We start from the raw sequence: 20,779 nt of genomic DNA, 5'->3' as shown, positions 1-20,779 counted from the left end.
CGATTCCTTGCTTTCTGGACGAGATAGTAGTGTGCGACCTTACCACGATGTTTGAGTATAGCGATGCATATCACCGCTCTCACCCCTTGACCCCTCTCGTCGTATTTTACCGCGTGACACCCCCAGTCTCGCCCTTTCACCCTACCATACATAGTCCTGCGCTCGCGCCTACCTCCGACCCAGAAAGCTCATCGTAAGGCCGCCTCATCCCTACAGTGGAGGTGGTGCTAGCGATGGTGAGTGCTGGTGGTAGTTGGCGGATGGACAAAACCGACACCCCACGAATGTGTGTGTGCGCGCGCGTACCAACTCCCCTCTCACCTGGCTGTTCGTTGCGCTCGTTGCGCTCGTTCATGGCCCGTCAGTCTATCGGTAGCCTGCGTACCAGTTGTGTCGCGGTGCTCGTGTAACGACGTCGTTATTATCTTTACTTATATATATATATATATATATATATATGTATAGATATATATATATATACACATAGAAATATATAAATAGATATATATATATACATATACATATACATACATATACCCTTTGGCGTTACGTTGGCTCGTTTTTATAACGACTCGCCTTACTATACTCTCGAACGTCCCGTTTTTACGTCCACGCGCGTTCACATCGGAAGGAAGTATCAGTACCCACGCCTACATTATCATCGTTTGTCTTGTTCGTTCTGATCGTCGCTACCAGTAAGCCCACCACCTACCCCATTTGGAAAGTTGCGCGCGCGTCCTCATCTCGCGCTTTTCTGCTTTTATGCACGAAACGTCCTCCTCCTTCTCCTCTACGTCGTCGGCATCGTCGTCGTCGTCGTCGTCGTCGTCGTCGTCGTCGTCGTCGTCGTCGTCGTCGTCGTCGTCGACGGAGTGGCAGAGAGAAAGAGAGAGAGAGAGAGGCCTGTGAAAATCTGGTTAATAAAAATAAAAAAATTTGGATACCGTATGTGCTCGCACGCAAAGAAGATCGTCGTTAATCGAGGTGGAACAAACGAAAGGTGTTCTTCGAATGTGAACGGAAGTTGCAACGTCACCAAAGAGAGTAATGATCGGCAAATGATCGGTGGTGCCGAACGCTGAGAAATACAACGGTAGATCAATTTATTTGCTCTTCTTTTTGACACATCAAATAGTTTTTTAAGTTAAGTCAAAAGGAGAGGAGAAACATAGAGTTGCACACACCGTGCGCGTGTGTTCGTATGTGCGGTGTGTATCGATTGCTCGAAAATAGACGCGTGGGAACACCTGCAGGCTACGTAGACATTCGCGGGCCCTCTCGTCCATCCATCTCGTCTCTCTCTTTCTCTCTTGGACATCGCTCTTTCTCTCCCGTCTCCGTCTTGCCTTCTCGCTCTATCTTAAAGACCCTTAGAGCGAACGCGTGACAGGTGCATCGGTGACGACGGTGGCAGTAGCACCGCGACTTGCTTGGCCCTCGGCCGTCGTTGTTATCGTTGGTGGTGGTTGCGGTGGAGGTGGTGGTGCAGGTGGTGCTAGTGCTGGTGCCGTCGTTGTTTCGTTTGGTGGAGGAGATCGACTGTTGGTAGTGTTGGCAGTGGTGGTAGTGCTAGTGGAGGTGGACGTAGTAGTGGTGGTGGCGGCGGCATCAGCGGCGACGGAGGAGGAGGAGGAGGAAGAAGAAATAGAAGAAGAAGAAGAAAAAGAGGAAGAAGAGGATAAGGCAAAGAAAGAAACGCATCGTAAGAAGCGGAAGAAGAAGTGAACGAAGGGGAATTAGAAAGAAAAGGAAGTGGAGGAAGCGGAAGTGGGCGGCAGTGAAGGAGGACGAGGAGGAGGAGGAGGAGGAGGAGGCGGTGGTGGTGGTGGTGGTGGTGGTGGTGGTGGAGGTGGGAGAGGGGGAGGTGGCAAAAGGGCCGATTTTTTCTCCTCGAAAGTTTACTTCCACCGATACGTCCTGGAGGCGCCCGTCGTCTTCGCCGGTTCAACCATAACGCCTCCCGCTTTAAAACGCCCGAGACGGGATACGGTGGACTCCTCACCGCCACCCGCTCGTACCGCAGCTTCCGGTAAACCCGGACCGTCCGGCAAATTAGCCTGCACGATGGACGCGCCGCTCTCTCAGAGCATGGACTCCGTCAACACGGTGGCCACCGGTGAGGACGAGGTACGTATATGTATGACTCTACCGCATGCACATATATGCCTATATTTATATATATCATACACATTCTCTCGTATTCATTGGACAGCGGCGATGCTAGTTCTCGCTCACTCGACGGAAGCAAAGCAACGCTTCCTCCGCGCCTTTCGTGTGCTCGTGCGCGAGCGCTCAAGCGACCCTTCGCTCGACTCGCGCTCTTGTCCTCTCCCCGTTTCTTCGTCTCTCGAGCACGCGCGAACTGACACACACATTCTCTCTCTCTCTCTCTCTCTCTTTCTTTTCCTCTCTCCCCTCTTCTTCACCCCTCTCCCATCTTTCTCTCTTCGTTCCACCTTGCACGCGCCGTCGACTACCTCCTCCCCCTTCTTTTCTTTACTCAGCGCAGACGCGTTGGTAACGTGTGTAGGTGTGCGCACGCGCATACATATATAGACGTATACACATACTATTACGAAGATAGGGTATCGCGCGTTCCCGTCACGCGTGTACCTTCGAGAAAAGGAAAGAGAGAGAGGGATAGAGAGAATTCGATCGCAAAGGTACGTCAGTGTGCCGCAGGTGACTCGTTTCCACCGAGCTCGCGCTCGCTCGATCGGTTGCCTGGCCGCCACCATCGTCTGCCTCTCTGCTTGCTTGCTTGCTTGTCGGCCTGTCTGCTTGCCTGCTTGCCTGCCTGCCTGCCTCCTGGCTGGCTGGCCACCTCTCCTGCCACCGACTTCCTTCCTCTCGCGCAGCCAAGCAGGCGACCGAGCGGGCGGGCACCTGAGAGAGAGCACGACGCGCCACGCCATACCACGCTTGTTATTGATTTTTCTGCTAGGCGAGTGCCGGCGAGCGCAAAGGCGCCGAACTACGTTATAATCTATACGTAGTATGTATTCCGTATGTACGATATATATGTACAACGTCCTACATACGGATGTATGTACCCTACACTTACGTATGTAGCTTACTTACGTGCCATATCATATGGACGAGAATTACGCTCCGTTTGACGCGCGTGAGAACGTACGTACGCGTATGGTTTCTACGTATAGATATATATCATACATATATGGGTTTATACACCTACGTATCTATACATAATATACAGAGAAAGCAAAGGAAAATATCGAACCAAATTGTACACCTTATCGTACTATCGAACATTGTGTTATTCTCTTCGTGTCGCGTGGCTTTCTATAATCTACAAACTATGGAGGTATCATTTCCTTTTTTTCTTTCTGTCACCGAAATTGAAAACAAATTTCTTATCTAATAAACCGAAACAATTCGCTCCCTACAAGTAATCATTCGAGTAATAATTTATTCTTTGACAATAATCGTCTCGGTTGTGCGTGAAACCGTGACGCCGTTTTATTCATCTCTCCGTAACGGAACGTTCGAAAAAGGGAACGATTCGTTATATTCTTCCGATCGAGAAGCACTTTAAAAACGATGATTCTTAGTTTTACGAGACGTTCGCCGATTTCGCACGCTCGTTCGAGCGACACGAGCTCTCTCTCTTTCTCTCTCTTCCTCTCTTCGCTCTCTTTCTCAACTTGCTTTTTTGCGCGGTAAAACTTTTTTGGACGCAACCGCGCTTCGTATATTACGGGAAATTAGCGCTTTGGAAAACTTTCTATAGAAAAGAGTTACGCGATTTGCTAACAACAGCAGTGGTAATGATGTCTACGTTTCGATACGAATTCGTTTTTTCTTTGGTCCTTCAAATTTCGAGGCTATCAATTTGAAAGGAGTGTAAAAGTACTCAGGCTTTTCCAAATTAAGCTACGCCAACGAGTGAATAATCATTAGTAAATTATTCATCGGCTTGTCGCATTATCGAAATTCGTTCGGTGTAGTTTTTTAACGTGGAATTTCTCGTAGAAGTAACATTTTTTACGAGCTTTGAATTTGCTAGTAGAATGGTGAAATCGATAAAGTCGAATGCAATCTGGTCATAAATAGAAAAGAAAGAAAAAGACCGATAAGGAGAGTAGGAATAATATGATTTACTGAATTAGAATAAATTCTTTCGTATTTGTAAGTACATAAATAATATAAATGAGTAAGGACAAAGCATATGTGATATTATACATATAATATTATATAGAAATCATGAATCATTTAAATACTATAATTATAATTTGTAATTACAAATTATAACAAAAATATAACATACAAGTATAATATAATGTAAGATAGTAATAATTAGAGCGAGAGTGAAGGCAATAGAAAAAGAAGATATAATAGTTCAGTATTTGTACTCTTGTTTAATAATTCCACACGTCGATCGATCAATATTTATGATAGGAACGTAAAGAGATCATCTGTATGACCACTCACTTCGCCTCTCGTAATCGCCGAGGTGATCATGCGATAAAGAAAATCGAGATTTTCTTGGCCATCCGGATTCCATGGGTTTTGTCGTCGTAGTCATAGTCATCATCGTAGTCATAGCCGTAGTTATATTCTCGTATTGAGAATCGCGATCGATCGATTGCGAGAACAGCTTTAGGAGTGGCCATTTCGAGCGAACGAACGAGCTAAACGAAGATGGGAAGCCTCCCTCGTTAGCCAAAGCGAATGGTATTACATTACATTTGTCTTTACATTTGTTTCGTCGAGGCTAATGCGGAATCTTCCTCCACCACGAGGATGAAAATTATTTGGTCGATAATATCGAACTAGCTACGGTGTGAGCACGAGAGAACTTTTATTTTTTTTTCGACGCTCGACGACTTTTTTTTGTTTTCTTTTTAAATCTGTATCAATTAAAATAATCAGAATAGAATAATTTTCGTATACCCTATGCTCTCGATTATTTACTTTCGATAGACAGTTGGGTCCATGGATAATGAATAAAGGCAAAAAAAATACAACTATTGTATTTTTTTTGTATGGCACTTACAAATAATTCGGTATGGTATATATAAAATGGAATTATAAAAGGATTATGTATTGATTAGATTAATATTGTAAATGCAGAAAGCTGAAAATGTTAATGAATATGGACGATTTTTTAATTATTATTTCTGGTTTACTATTGATGTATGTAAAACTATAATGTATATAAATAATAGTGTATTGTACTTATATAACAGTTTCGACTTTTTTGCGTGGCGTAGAAAAGATGAGGCATGGACACGCGTCGGTAGGAAGTCAGATCTTTCGCGCCGTTGTTACTGGCGGGAAACTTTGTGCCGCGAGGAAAATTTAATTCTCACGGTACTGCAAATAACAACGCGTTTGTTGCAAGATGTGCCGGTAGCGACAACACCGTGGAAATTTTTATCTTTTTTCTATTTCACACGACTCCGCTTCGTTACTATCTTCTTTCTCTGACTCTCATTTTTCCTTTCTCTCGTATAAAATCGAGAACGAATGTCGGAAAAATAAAAATGTCAGGTTTGATTAACAGATTGAAAATCGATGCAGAACATGTGTTTGATTAGAATTTTTTTTGCGATAACATTCGATGTAAAAATCATGAAAAAATCACAATCCAAACGTAGGTACTTAAATACTGAACGATTATTAATTGCTTGAACATAATGACGAATTTTTATATAAATGCATGCAAAGCACAGTCATTTACAAAATATTTGAGCACTTCTTGAAATGGAATAATTTGTTTTAGACTAAAGAAAATATGTTCTGAATGTTTTAATAGATATGGAGCAGTTAGTGTATAATAATTAAGTCTAGATTTAAAACGAAATTTATCTGTTTTAGTAGTCATGCAAAATACTAAGTTCAAGTTTTTTATCAAATGTTTTTATAAAAATTACGTAAATATATTTCATTAATTCCATTATCTTTTATATATCCTACAGAGTTTTTCGTGGTCAAATGATAAATTTTATGATATAATCCATATTTTATAGATCTCTTAGTTAAATTCAGTTAAAATTAGTTAAATTCGTTCTAGGGTTTATTAATTTTCAAGATATTTACAAGATACAAATAAGACAAATACATCTACAACATGCATATATTTCTTTTTTCATAAAAATATATTTCTATAAAATATTTTATATAAAAAAAGAAATATATGCATTTTGCAGATCTCTTAATATAGATTTTTTTCGTATCTCTACTCTGGTACAGCGAAAGAATATTTAAAAAAATCTTTTACATATTTCATATTATGTACTAATTTTTTCATTTTATTAAAAAAGTTTATTAAAAAATCCAGAACGCTTTGTTTGGAAAAATATTATTCTATTCCACAAAATATCTGAATACTTTTCTGAATGATTATACGTAGATAAATAATTTTAATTCATCGTTGCGTAAAGAACCTTAACGAAATCGAATTAGGGAGAAACATCGGTATAAATTCGAATGCTTCTCTCTGGAGGTTCCCGTTTTAATGAAGAGAGGAAATTTAATTTCAAGCCTACAGTCATTTTTATTGTAATACACGGAAGAGTGCGAAAACGTTTATTAAAATTAATATCATGCGTGGTTCGAGTTTATGAACGAGAGAGGTGTCGATATTTTCATTGATCGATTCAAACGTACGTAATTCGAAATTTCCACGTTTGCACGTAGATATTTATTATATAGATAACTAACTACACGTTATACGCACGCGTATTTGTATTGTGACAGCCTATCTCCAAATATAATGCGATCATAATTAATCCCGCCGTACGGCAACTCGTTAATTGGATTCGCGTATATAGCGAAATTCGTTCGTGGTAGCACGTGCTAACCGTCACATTATATTCTATTTATCGTGCGAAGTTTGCCATCGAATTAATCGCAAGATCAACGAATCAATATTTTACATAGCTTGATGAATCGATTGTGAGTTAGTTTCTCCGAAACTCCGGTTTCGTATTTTTCTTTGAAGATACGCAGGAAAATTGAAACGCTTGATTCTTCGTACTTTATTCATACCCAAACAATTCTATTCGCAATAGGCTCTATGTAACAGGAGTTTTCACTTGGCCAAGTAAACCACGTAATAGGTCGTTGACTTCTTCAGTCGGACGCGATCGTGTGCCACATTATTTTATTTTTTGTTTTTTTACTCGACAATAACGCGAAAAGTGTTTTCACATTTTTAATCTTCTTCTCTTTTCTTTTTCTTTTTTTTTTCATTTAAAATGTATTATCTCGAGACGAAAAAATCTGTAGGGTCGTAAAAGCTTCTCCTTGTTGAATTTAACGAGATTCTTTTTTTCTCGTTTTTTGTCGAATCTATTATAGCGAGCAAAAAGATAACGCTGCTTTAATATAGCGTTTATATGTTATAATCGTGTTATCCTCTGAGTATTACTCGATTAACCAACGTATGTTCTTTTCAAGATAGGGATAGAACGAAAAAGAGTGAGTGAGAGAGAGAGAGAGAGAGACAGAGAATATGTTGCAGATCGATCGCCCTATCGTGCTCGGTCATCTAAGTATGGAAACGATACCCCTTCTTCTTCTTCTTCTTCTCCTTCTTCTTTATCGTTACCATACTCCGTGGTATCGTACGTGAGTACATAAATTAATCTTGAATTTCGAGATTATTTCATTAGTAAGTCTAAGACGTTTTTCGCTCGACGAATTTCAAATTATTCGTGCAAACGATGGACTAATGTCGATTCATCGTAATTCGTCATTTCGAGAGGGTTCGACATTTGTTCGACAAGTTTCATTTTAATCATTCAAGCGTAATATCATTTGTCATGGTCAGACGAATATCGATCTCATCTATATGAGAATTTTTTTTCTATGATTCGCATCGCGCTGTTCGTAACGAAGAAACGAAAGGAAAGTCGAGATGTCTTGGAACGAGAGATTAAATCGAGCTCGAAATTAGTGGTAAGAACGAACGAACTAGCGAGCGAGTGAGCGAAATTCCCGTACGGATATCTCGGCTTGAGAGGAGAGAGAAAAGAAATTGAGGACGAAGAAATCGCATCCATGAGTCGAACTGAAACGCTTAGCGCGTGCTCAAGCAGCGCGCCGATCCGTCTTTGCTGCGAGAGAAACCGCGCGTTCGTCGAGCTTCGCAAGAGGGTTAGGCCTCGTTGGATCTTCAGAGAGCGAAGACACTTCTTCGGATGGATTGAAAGGAAGAAAAAGAAGAGAAGGGAGAGAAACAGTAGATGAAACTTTTGCTTTGAGGAATACGTTCATTGAATTTACAATTTCTATTTTCCACCAGCTATACTTGCCGCATCTATCTTTGATTCTGTCCTTTCAAATGTTGATAGGATTTTACTGGGGAAAAAGGTGTTAAGATTTGTAACTGGGCGTGGAAATCAGACTTTGTTGAATATTCAAAAAGGTCGTTAAGTACCACGGTAGATCGATTCGATCTTGTGTGAGACGCGAACATTTTAAGAAAGAGAGAGAGAGAATAAGAGAGAATCGCATTAGATTTCAACGGGTAGCAAGCGCCTTAAGATTAGGGATGCAAATCCGGTGGCATTAAGATTGAAGAATGTTTGGAGCTCGTCTTCGTCGGTCGTTTCCGCCGTACTATTCATTTTCCTTAAGTAATTCAGCATTAATGGCTGAGAACCTCTCCTTACGGCCAAGAAAAATTAATCCTAGAAAGCGTACGACGAGGGATTTGGACAAAGTACGGAATAGTTGACTTTTCGAAATGGTATGAATGCCATATTAATTTTTACCATTTTCGAGTTTTTCTTTTGCGAATAAGGACACTCGGCTTACATATATTGGGTTTCCTTGACTTTCCATCTAAAGAGAATCGTTCCCTGAAGCTTCTAGCGAACGAGCGAACGAACGAACGAACGAACGAACGAACGAACGAACGAACGAACGAACGTACATAAGACAAGAGCGAGTACGAAAAGATAGCATGGAGATCCTAAAGGGAATAAAGCCGTATAAATATTTAACGTTTCACCAGATGGAACTTCAAAGTGGAAAGTACTATCGCGTGAATATGGTAGTAGCGTGTACTATTTGTAGGAGCATATTTTAGTCGTTTCAATAGATTCGGTGTCTCGCTATCAAAAAGACACTCGACAGAAGAATTAAAAAAAAAAAGGAATAGAGAGAAAGAGAGAGAAGTTTGAATTATCGAAGGCACTCTTCACTACTAATCACCTTTTCAATTAATGTGTATTTATATCTACTTGTCCTCATAAAAAAGAAGTTCTACTTTTTCGAAAGGTTCAGAAATATTTATGCAAACTCGATCGATTCGTTTCTCTTTTCTTTTTTCCTTTTTTTACGCTTAACGAAAGCTTTCAAAGTAAAATTTTCTTCTACGACTGGATCTAATGTTCCCTTTTCTTCAACTACCATGATATATTCAGCCTATACACGTTACGTAGCAACGATATGTACAACGATTGACGCCGACGGTCAAATGGAAGCTATGAAAATCGATGCTCGCAGCGCACACGTAGCTTATACGTTTTGTGAACTTTATAGACGACAAGAGTCGTAGGAATGAAATTAAAAAGAACAGGAAAAAAGAGAAATAATGATAGAGCGAGAGACGGAGAACAAAATTGGATTATCCGATTCACACCAGAATTCAAATATCTTCTCTCGCGTTTCCTATTTCTACTTATACAAGTTTGTTTATATATATGTGCGTAGCAGATTAGCTCGCACATCTAGTATTCTATCGCATCGAATTTTGTAGCAAGTCGAGAGAACGAATAACGATTGTATAACAATAGACAATGGGGGCTGGGACTTCAGCGGGCGCGGGCATTGTGGTAGAGCGGATGTTGTATAACGGTTAGCCAGCGAAGAGGAACAAGACGGGAGTAGCAAACCGTAAAAGCCACGAAAGTCCGACTTCTCTCCATTTCTCTCTCTCTCTCTCTCTCTCTCTCTCTCTCTCTCTCTCTCTCTCTCTCTTTCTCGTCAATTTCTTGTATATTTACGCTGCTCGGATGATTCGAAATAAAATCGAATGACTGGTCATATTTAATTTTCAAATATCCTGCTAGGAATTCTAATAGAAAAGTTCTGTTTTTATTTTTCTTTTGAAAGAATCATTCTCCTTTTCTTTTTCTTTTCGAAAGTCCACTCGTTGAACCTTAAAACGTGAAAGTAGGTTTTTTTTTTAATATCAGTGCAACGAATGTGATCTTACAATCAGAAAGTTTGAGGTTAGCTTGTTTCTTGTGCGCTCATGAAAATACAACGGAAGAAAATGTCGGAGTAACTTTGCGACTAAATCGAAACGACTAAAATGACACCGTTCCTCTGGTAACGACTCCATAACTCCGATGCGGCCTCGAACGCGATCATTTTCCGCGAAGCGTCATTCGCACAGGAAACACTCGTCCGACCGGAACAAATGACAGCGTCCCTAACAGTGTCGCGTCTGGCGCATAAGTTGACCGTACCAACGAAGAATCCCACTGACCTAACTCGAGAGAAATATTTGCGTTTACTATAGGTACTACGTCTGCTTATTCCCTGCTTGCTTTTAAACGAACAACTTGCTTGTTATACCTCGTGTAAATGTACAAAGCAGTAAACTAAGTTTGAAGTTAACGCGTAAATCGGAATGTACTTTCCGTGCAAGATCTGTACGCATAACAATACAGTAAAATAATAATAGTAATATATTTTTAAATAAAAGAAAAAAAATGTTTTTGTATGCTTTAATTAATTAATCGATCATGGGTATTACGCCTTATGTACGATAATCAACATTATTCGAAAGTATATGCGTATCAAAAAGCTGGAAATTATTTGCCGCGAGCGAGATTCTGTTTCGCCATTAGCGGAATCAAAATAATCATTATATTATTTGAGCTGGTACAATCGATTTGTATTTTTATTAATTTTCTCATAAAGATTTTCATTAATTTTCAAATATGAGAGAATGCGTGTTGAGTACAAATAAAAGAATAATCCATAACATTTTCTATTGTTTTTACTAGAGAGATTTTATTGGGCTAATGCAAGGTTCTTATAGATTTCAAATGGATCATGTATTCTCTCCTCATGTACTCTCGAGAACTTTCAATGGTAGAAATGCATCGATTTTGCGGCTTTTGCTATACAATACGAACTGAAGAGAAAGAGAGAGATAGCGGACGTAATCGCTCTGTAACCTGGCATTCAAAGGTTCGCTTTGTAGGCTACCGAGAGAATGGAGAGGGCTCGTCCCTTGATCCACCAGATCGATATCACGTCGACGGAAGCTGCGCGTATCATCATGAACCGGATACGATCAACATAAAGTATTCCCATCGCGGAATGATGGTCTAACCTTGGAGCATAAAGACTCTCTTACTACTGTCTATGCACGGACTATGTATCTTCGTAGATGCACGCTCGCTGGACGAATCAGCTTTTGCAAGAAAAAGAGGTCGCCCCCGAATCCTCCTTTTTTTGTCCCCTTCCTCTTCACACCCTTCCTTCCTTTCTCCGTAATCTCTTTCGCTCCTCGTTGCAACCGCTCTTTCACCACTGTTTTTCTGGTACACGTCGTTCGACTTCGATGCTCTCTGTTCTTTCTACTATTTTTTGTTTTTATTCATTCTCTCTCTCTCTTTCTCTTTTATTCGACATTTATATCTCTCTTACCACTCTAATTCCGCCATGAGATCATTCGCGTTCATTGTCCTGGCAATGTAGAAAGTGCCTTTATCGAATATTCGTCACTTTTTTTTTACAAAAAACAAGACAGGAGGAAAGTAAGTAATAACTGATTCGAATACGATCTTAAAAATTTATTACAATTCGCTGACAATTCAGTACTTTCTCTTCGATTTCTGCCTGTTCATTGTTTCTTTTCTTTAACTCCATGTGTATAGATATATTAATTGTCCTTTGATAAGATACATTATACATACTTTTCGCGATGTCATTTTCGAGGTAACGTTTCACCGATGATTATTATGATCTATTTTTGTTTTTCCATTGAATATTTCCTTCCATTGAAAATTGTTATTGGACTATTCGTTTGATTATATTACGTATCACTTCATTGTCGTGTGATTAGATATGTGTTTATACGTCATATGCTATCGTGTCTTATAAAACGCGTGAAACGTTCGACTTGTGGTTACACTTCCGCAGTTGATCGAGGTATATTTTGTAAAACGAGAGTTGACATACGACCCATGATTTGTAAAACCGACATTTTAGCTGTTGGGTCGTAATACTCACTTCCGACATGTCATTGACCAAGGTAGAGATGCGGTCAAAGTTCCATCTATATAGGACGCAAAAATGTTTAATGGCGTTGTGAACATTTCTACTTTTTTTTCTTCTTTTTTTTAACACTACTGACGTACAATGAGATCCATTTTTCATTTGTGTTTCATCCTTTATCTCTTCTATATGTGTGTACGCTTATATGCATATATATGGTATATATTTTTCTCTGTACCTATTTACAGAGATTCCCAACGAATGAGGTCTGAAACGCAGCTTTCCGAGATTGAACGACGATACGTCATTGTGAAATTCCTCTCCATTTTCCTGAAACCGAATTGAGGTTATGCGAACTGGTCCAGTTTTAGCGTTCTTGTTTCGCGAAACATTTCCGCTGATTCAACGAAGAAAGTTACGGCCGTTATTAATTCGATGATTCGTTGAAAAACGGAAGAGTAGTATTTATGTTTGATTCGATTTAGCACAATTTCTTATGTAAAGGTCGCATTGGAAATGAATTTTGTTATCGAAAAGCGTATATCGTCTTTACAAATAGCTCCCTATAGGTAAATTCAAATAATATATCCTTGCGTTCTCTCGTTCTCATTGCAATTGCATTCAAGTGTGTGATATTTCGGTTGATTTATAAATTGCACAGGTGATTTCTGAGAAAGGTTAAATCGATACATCGGTATGAGGATAGTCGAATATTACAAATTAATAGCTATTCGGAAATGCTTGATTACTACCAGCATTCATATTATGTTACTAACTAGTCGAACTGATATCCATTACCTTACGTATTTGTATGCCTGTGTATGTTAGCTTACACGTCATGGCAATCCGCCATTGAAATCAGTATTTAGATTAGCGTTAAAGCTTTTATAAGTATTTATTTAGTGTTTGTTGGATTACTCTACGACTGGAATAAATATTTATCATACGCTGAATAAATCCTCTTAATCTCCATTTCGGTAGTAGTTATAATTAATGTTTTAGTCATATGAAATTGTTGGATTAACGTCGGTTTCACAAACGCACGAGTATGATATATTCATATAAATCGTAAATATCTTCATCTTTTCCTATTTTTATATATTTCAGTAAAAGATTTTTGCAAATAAAAAGGAACAAACGAAGTAAAGGAGAACTTAAATAAAAATTCAAACGTTTGTTCTTCGAGAGAGTTTCAAAACATTCGCATGAAATTGTACCAACGTTCTTGCATCGACCTCGGTCATTTATACGACACACTAGAGTTCCTATCTATGTAATAAAGTGTTTCCGGACATATGTTACGACAGTGCATTTTCGATCTATTTCAATGTGCCAATACCAATGTGCGTATTTTATTTTCTTTTTTGAACAATTGCACAGCGATGTGTCATAACATACACTCACACATATACACATATATTTATCTATACGTACTAGTAGAAATTATCAGAAAATTAAATTCTAACAAAAAGAACGAGTATCTTAATCTCCGTTTTTCATTTCGAAATGATAAAGAGCCTGCTCGAGTTCTAATGACGATATATTTAAAAAAGCATCGTAAAAGGTACTCTTATGTGACCCATCAAACACCACGCAGGTCAGCAACCTGAAACGAGTTTGACGCTGCTTTATTTGCTTTATTGATTGTCTCTTCCTTTAGCCATACGTGGCATCGCGCTGAAAGTCGTAAAAAATTCTTTTTCCACGCGTACATTGAATCATGATTGCTTAGTTTTAAAAAACACAGTTGTAACAAGAGAGTGGCGAGTAGAGAAATGGTATGCATTTATTTATTTTCTCTTTCTCTCTTTCTTTCTTTCTTTCTCCCACCTAGTCACATCTGCCAAGTATTTTAACCGGTTTTTCCCTTTTTCGGTGCGTTCGCGCATTTTTCTCTGAAGGGGCAGCAGCATACCTTCCCTTGTTCGATATCGATTACTATTTACCTCACGGTCTATCGAAGTTACTTTCCGAAAGGGAAAGGAAAGAAGAAAAAAAAATGGCCGACCGTTCGTTCGTCATGTTCCTTTCCATTTCTATGTAAAAATAAAACATCACGCAAATAGATAACCGTTATAACACGTTACGGACGCGTTAACGAACGCTCTTTGAAATGAAAAGGGATCGTCTTTAGTACAAGACAGATGTACGAGACTCAACGCGCTTAGAATTCTCTGCATTTCAAGCGCGCATTAAAAGGACGTTCGTTCGCTTTCGTTCCTTACCATTTGCGCGCATCTAATTTGTATTCGATTCATGCACCGTAATATAGAGAATAGATTTTTGGATTAAAATATAAAACTTTTAACGAAACTTTTAACGAATCGTTATTAATTCACTCTATTAATCAACTCTATGTATATTTATTCATTATTATATTTAATCGAACGTTAGAAAAGTATAATTTTTTTATAATATATTCACACTCTCTTTTGTGATTAAATAATATTATTTACTTAGTTATTTGCTGGAATTTGCTTGCAAATATCCGTAAAACTGCGCTATCAGCCGTTTTTCTTTTTTTAATAGCTCTTCTACTTCAGGGAACAATTATGATGCACGGTTTGATGGATACACATATATATAAATATGAGCACACGTTATATATATATACACACGCCGTTTACTCGCGCGCGCACACATATACGTACACATATGTTGACTATTTGCATGAGTGAGTGCAACGTGTTATACACCACACATCAATGATTCGTGTTCGCGAGCATAGAATTTTACACGCACGCTTAAATTTGGCAAGAACGCACTCGACTTGGCAACCTTGCTAACAAGTTAGTATACAGACAAAATCCGTAATTGTAGTTCAGTAAACGTCCGCACTTATGATGTAGAGTGCGCCATGTTACTACTTTATACAGTAGGATATGTCGGTAATTCAGGATAGAGTGATAAAGACAGATTGCAAGGATAACCTCTTTCTTTAACGTTTATATATATATATATATATATATATATATATATATATATTATTCTATTTAATTGCGTAAAAAAATTTATTAGTGGTGATAATGCAAAGCTATTAATCTAACGATAATAATTTTTTTATTGTTTTCACTATCATAGATTAATATTGCAATCCTCACATTTTGTCGATTTGGTAAGGTAATTTCTTTTCACGCGAATATTATTTTCCTTTTTTTTTTCGTAATCGATTTATAGTCACAAGTTCTTTAAATATTTTACGAGCACGATGGGAAACGTAACGTTTTACATTCTGCAAGCAATAAAAGTGTCGCCTTTAAAATATTAAAGGTAAAGAAGGTGAAGTAACGTCGAACGCTCGAGAAAAAGTTGCTTGAATTTCATTTAATAGTCTATTGGATACTAGAGAATCTGTAGTTAGTGATTAAACGCGCGTGTATATGCAAGGATCGATGAAAGAGAGAGAGAGAGAGAGAGAAGAAGAAGAAGAAGAAGAGAGATGGAGAGAGGAGTATATTCTATGCCGGTTATATTCGCATCGAGGAGAGTACGCATGCGCGAGCGTTTCTGTCGTAGAGCGCATAGCTCGCGTATGGTAAAACATTTGAACGACGCAGATAAGCCCGCTTTTGTTCTACGTTTATTCAACTTCGTTTTACATTTTGTAACGTAAAGGAAACAACGAAGAAGAGGATGGAATGTGTATCTACTTTTTACATTGTATACTTATAAAGATCATATATTTTTTTTCTTAAAGCATTCTTTAACACAGTTGTTTTTGTCTCACGTAACCTAACATCACAATACTGTATATAACGTATATACTCCATTTGAGAAAGCGTATCCTTCAGCCGTAACGATTTTTAAAAAACGTCTAATAAGAGTCTAAGATACCTCGTCATATCGACCGATATGCCTTGCTTTACTCTTTGGATATAATTTGACTCCTATTATCCTACTAGAAAATCCTGTAATCCCGTTATATCTAAGGTCTCACCAGACCTTATGAATCATCCTTCGTAAGAGAGGGAAAGAAGGGAGAAAAAAAAGAGGGAGCGTTCAAAGCTAGGTATATGTACGATCCATAAAATGGATATTGATCGTATTATTCTTCTATCGATAAAAGAATTTTTGACAATTGAAGTTTTCGAACGATCGTTCACTCGTATTAATGTCTTCCTAATTATTGATTTGGAACGTATTCTCTTTAGAGTCAATTGAAAGAAAGAAATTTTTGAAACAGTCAGTAGCAGCCCCACTTTCCACTTGAAAGTCGACCACATTCACACGTACGCGACTCGTTATCCGCAAACAAGCGAACCGAGTCACCCTCTCACGTTCTTCTTCTGATCTCTCTCTCTCTTTCTCTCTTTCTGACCCTCTTTCTATTACTGCTCTCAACTTCCGCCCTTTCTTCGTCGTCAATATCTCTCGGACAGTTGACTCACGACTCGACTCCATGGCACCCTTCCTGCTTTGATATCACCCTCTCGTTTTCTCTTTCCTAAACCCGAAGAAAATCACGATTCGCCATCCAAAATCGTTTAAGCTCCCAGATATATGGCCGAAGAAAAGATGGCGGCGAAGGTTACCCAATAGCAGTGTCGTTTCGAAAGATTCAAAGGAATCGGTCCAGTCTCGTTGAATTATTCTCGCGAGACTCGTGTAATTAAAAATAGATGTCTATATTGATGGCAATTGCAAAACTATTGTTTACCGATACACATGCGTAATAAATGAATACGTAAGAAAAAAAAAACGAAATAAAGAGATATGGGCACATATGTGTGTGTGTACATATATATGTGTATATATATATATATATATATATATATATGTACATCCGTTCAACGAATGTACAAAGAAAAGACATAAGAAATTCTGAACATTGGCTCGCGTATACATATGTTAGTCTTTCTCTACGCAGAAGGCTGAAATCATTTCACAGCGTATGAATAAGTGATTCGCATGCGGTGCTTGCTTCTTTCGTTCCGGGCGTTGCACAGACACGATGGCGCCAGTATACCTGCCACCCCCTGCCCGATCCCTCTTCACCTACTACTCATACTTCGTTTTCCTTCCCTTTCTCTTTATTACCATCCCATATCCCTACCTCTTTCTACTGTACGCTTTCACTCGGTTGATACTTTTGCCCCACCTAACCTTCTTCTTCTTGTCCGCTTTATGCCCTCTTCAGTGGGCTCTGGTTAAACTCAAACTTTTCAATCCCCGTCGTCTTATGCGCCCCGTTTGAGATTCGTTATTGAGCCCACTAGAATCCGCGAAATTTAAACTTCCACCTAAGAGCTTTCTCCCTTTTTTCTCTTTCTCTTCTTTCTATTTTTGCTTTTTTTTGTTCTTTTTCGTTATTCTTTTTTTTTTCATTTTTTCCCTTTCTATCTTGGAAATGTCGACGACGACGAGAACAGAAAGTACGACGGTTTCGTCGCGTGTCGTGCCGAGGAAAATAGGTGAACTTTGAACGATTTCTTTCCGTTGGTTGTATGTGAAATAGGGTCGCGAGATCGTGATAATCATCTCTACGTAATGTATAACGCTCGTTATGTGTCGTTATAGCTTCGACGTATTCCAGTAACTAAGCTACTTTATCTAATGACTCATATCTCAATATTGGAGAGAGGGAAGAAAAATGTAAGGTTGTTGTTTGGGTTTATTTCTAAATTTCTATTTTTTTTATCTATTTAGTAGAGTATATATAAATTGTACAAATATCTCGAATTTGACTTTTTACGATCTTTTGATACAGACTGTCCATCTCTTCTTTCCTTAGGTCTAAAATCCTCCGTTAAAGGGTATCTCTTTAATCTTCTTTATCGTGCTTTTCATCTTTTTTTTCAGGTGCGCACGCTGTTCGTGAGCGGCTTACCGATGGACGCCAAGCCTCGAGAACTGTACCTGCTGTTCAGAGCATACGAGGTCAGCACACGAATTACCACAATTTCTTTTTCTTTTTTTTTTGTTTTCTCTTCCTTCCCTTTGTCTTCTTTCTTGCACCCTCTCCCCTTTTATTATTCATCATAATACTGGGGTCGGTGCGAGAAAGAACTTAATCGTCTTTTATTTTTCATTTAGACTTACGATTAGGTCAGAAATAGACTTTATAGGAGTTATTGAAGGTCGATAATAAAAGCTTCCATACGTTCCATATGTTGCATGGACGACTAATAGAAAAGTTGTAATAGAATCGATTATAGTTATTCATTCTTATTTCCTCGATTCGTTCAGCGAAGGGAAAACGAGCGATATAGTGAGCACTTTTTATTTTATTTCAGGGTTATGAGGGATCGTTGCTGAAGGTTACGAGTAAAAATGGAAAGACGGCGTCGGTAAGTGAAATATTTTTGATATAAAGAAATACAAATTTAGTTTATTTTTAAGAAATAGATTTAAAAATTTAGGCAACAAAAGAAATTGTTTAACATAGAAATTACACAAATGGATACTCATTATTCGATCGTACAATAACTTTTCTAAAAGAATTGAGAAAAATTTTATTTCGTAACCAGATGCACTGGTACTGAATGAAGAAAACTTGTATTTCCCTATGGTAACGTGGTCGGAAATAAAATAGCAGGGATATCGAAATAAGGAAGTTACGGACGTAGCGGGGGCCATCTTACGAGGCATCGATCCGAGTTCCATTTTCGTTCGAAACTCCTGAAACATTTATCGGTCGGCAGACATATGAAGGTTGTAATGGAATAAATCGCGGTTTTACAGAAGAATTGTTACGTCAATTGCAATATAGTTACGTTTCCTTTTATTATCGGTTCTTACGATGATACTTCAAACGTTAGCTACTATTAACACAATTGATATTCTTTTAACTAATTTCAAAAATGAACGATACGTTGAACGATAATTCGGATTTATCACGAGATCAATGTAAACTCTAACACGCACGCGTGCAACTCATCCTTATAGTTAGTATTAGAATTCCTTAAGTTCATCGATCCGAAACATACAATATACATATATATAATATACGTATACACATGCATAGATGAAGATGCCGATATAAAATACAATAGTTCGTACGATCCCCAAGAGTATCAAGAGATATAACGTGAAAAGTAGGACAACGGACCATAGAGAGCTCAGGAACGTCCGTCTTACGTTCATCATAATTTATTATTTGTCAGACTTGGAATACTTAAAGGATATACTTATGAAAAGCTTTGTCTTTCGAGGTTGACTATGTCTCAGAAGGAATTTCTTAAGTTGCATTCGTCAGTTCGAGTAGAATATACGATTCTTACGAAACTTTTGTACTGTCTTTCGTTCGCTCAGAAAAGAGCCTCGGTAAAGTTAAAATCAACAATATTCGTAAGACATACACTTGACCATTTACCTTTATCTGTAGCTACTTTGAAAATTTGTGGAATATTAAAACGATCTTTTTCATTAAACGTATCATGAATAATGAAATGATTCCATCACGGTTATGGATATCCAAAAGAAAATTTTTATTGATTGATGAAAAATAAGATCGTTGAGAGTCGAAGTTATCGATAATAAATTTATAAATTTAGCGTGATTCATGATTTTGGATATAAATAAGGGCTTACTTACAATTTCAGCCGGTGGGCTTCGTGACTTTCCATACGAGGGCTGGTGCGGAGGCGGCCAAACAAGATCTACAGGTAAGAGTCCGGTTGTATTGAAAATGCTTTCGATAAATAGATAGAATTCAAGGAGTCGGAAAATATCTTTAAGGAAATTGCCTATCTATCTTTCGTGTGTGTGTTTATATATATATATATATATATATATATATATATACATATATATATATATAAACACACACACAAACATAAGATTAGACGAGACGTGCCATGGAATGTTAGAACTTCGTTATATCCATCTATATACCCTAATATATTTACACACATATACACACACATACACACACGTATATTGTTTGACTATGCCGTCCATTTGGCACGGATTAACGTTATTTAGTTCTTATTCGTTATATCCTCCACTCATCCGTCCCCCTGCCCCTTTCATTATCCAAGCATTAGCTTCTTTCACCTGGGAAAAACTGCAGTATCGTTGTTTTCTATATCACCACGTACGAAAATCGATAAATTTTCCTTTTTTCTTTTTTTCTTTTCATAATAACACTGACCGTAACGTGTTCTACTTTATTTTTTTCTTTTTTTTAGAATCGTTTTCGTTGCATAAATATTCATAGTTCACGTAATCGCAATATTCGTTAGTAGAATTAACGGAAGAATTCGGTGGATTTCTTCAATTTTTATCTATGAAATAAAATTTTTACGTATTTATTTTTATGTAATCTTTTTAAATGAAAGTAGAGATTACAGTGGTTTGATAACGTTAGTTGTGGCGTTGTAGTTATTAAACTAATTTCGTATTTTACAAACTAATTATATAGATGGGAAGTAGCGGTAGATAGGTAGGTACTTGTAAGCGTTTTTCATTTCATAAATATATTCCTCTTTTAAAGACCACTGATTTGCGTTTGAATCGCGCCCGTTGTTCTTCTAAGTACCCCCTTTGCAGTAATTGCGAGCATCAGTTTCTCCGAAGTAGGTTAGAACATTGAACGATGCTTAAACATCATGATAATCGTTTGAAGGGT

General features: G+C 38.1%; 1 protein-coding gene across 5 annotated transcripts in view; it reads left to right on the top strand.

The window, feature by feature from the left end:
• Window positions 1–118: 118 nt before the first annotated feature.
• Window positions 119–20,779, top strand: part of LOC127063465 (protein couch potato-like) — a 39,133-nt gene continuing 18,472 nt past the window's right edge. The window contains exons 1-4 of one of the 5 annotated variants that reach the window (XM_050993298.1): window positions 119–2,127; window positions 18,010–18,087; window positions 18,444–18,497; window positions 19,752–19,814. In XM_050993298.1, the coding sequence (XP_050849255.1) occupies window positions 2,065–2,127; window positions 18,010–18,087; window positions 18,444–18,497; window positions 19,752–19,814 (258 nt within the window). In that variant the 5' untranslated portion in view covers window positions 119–2,064. The remainder of the gene's footprint in view (window positions 2,128–18,009; window positions 18,088–18,443; window positions 18,498–19,751; window positions 19,815–20,779) is intronic. The other 4 variants (XM_050993299.1, XM_050993300.1, XM_050993297.1 and 1 more) reach the window with 4 other exon arrangements.

The sequence above is a fragment of the Vespula vulgaris genome, chromosome 4 (genome assembly GCF_905475345.1).
Source record: "Vespula vulgaris chromosome 4, iyVesVulg1.1, whole genome shotgun sequence".
NCBI lineage: Eukaryota > Metazoa > Arthropoda > Insecta > Hymenoptera > Vespidae > Vespula > Vespula vulgaris.
The sequence above is the reverse complement of the archived record's forward strand: the minus strand, read 5'-3'. Positions and strand labels throughout refer to the sequence as shown.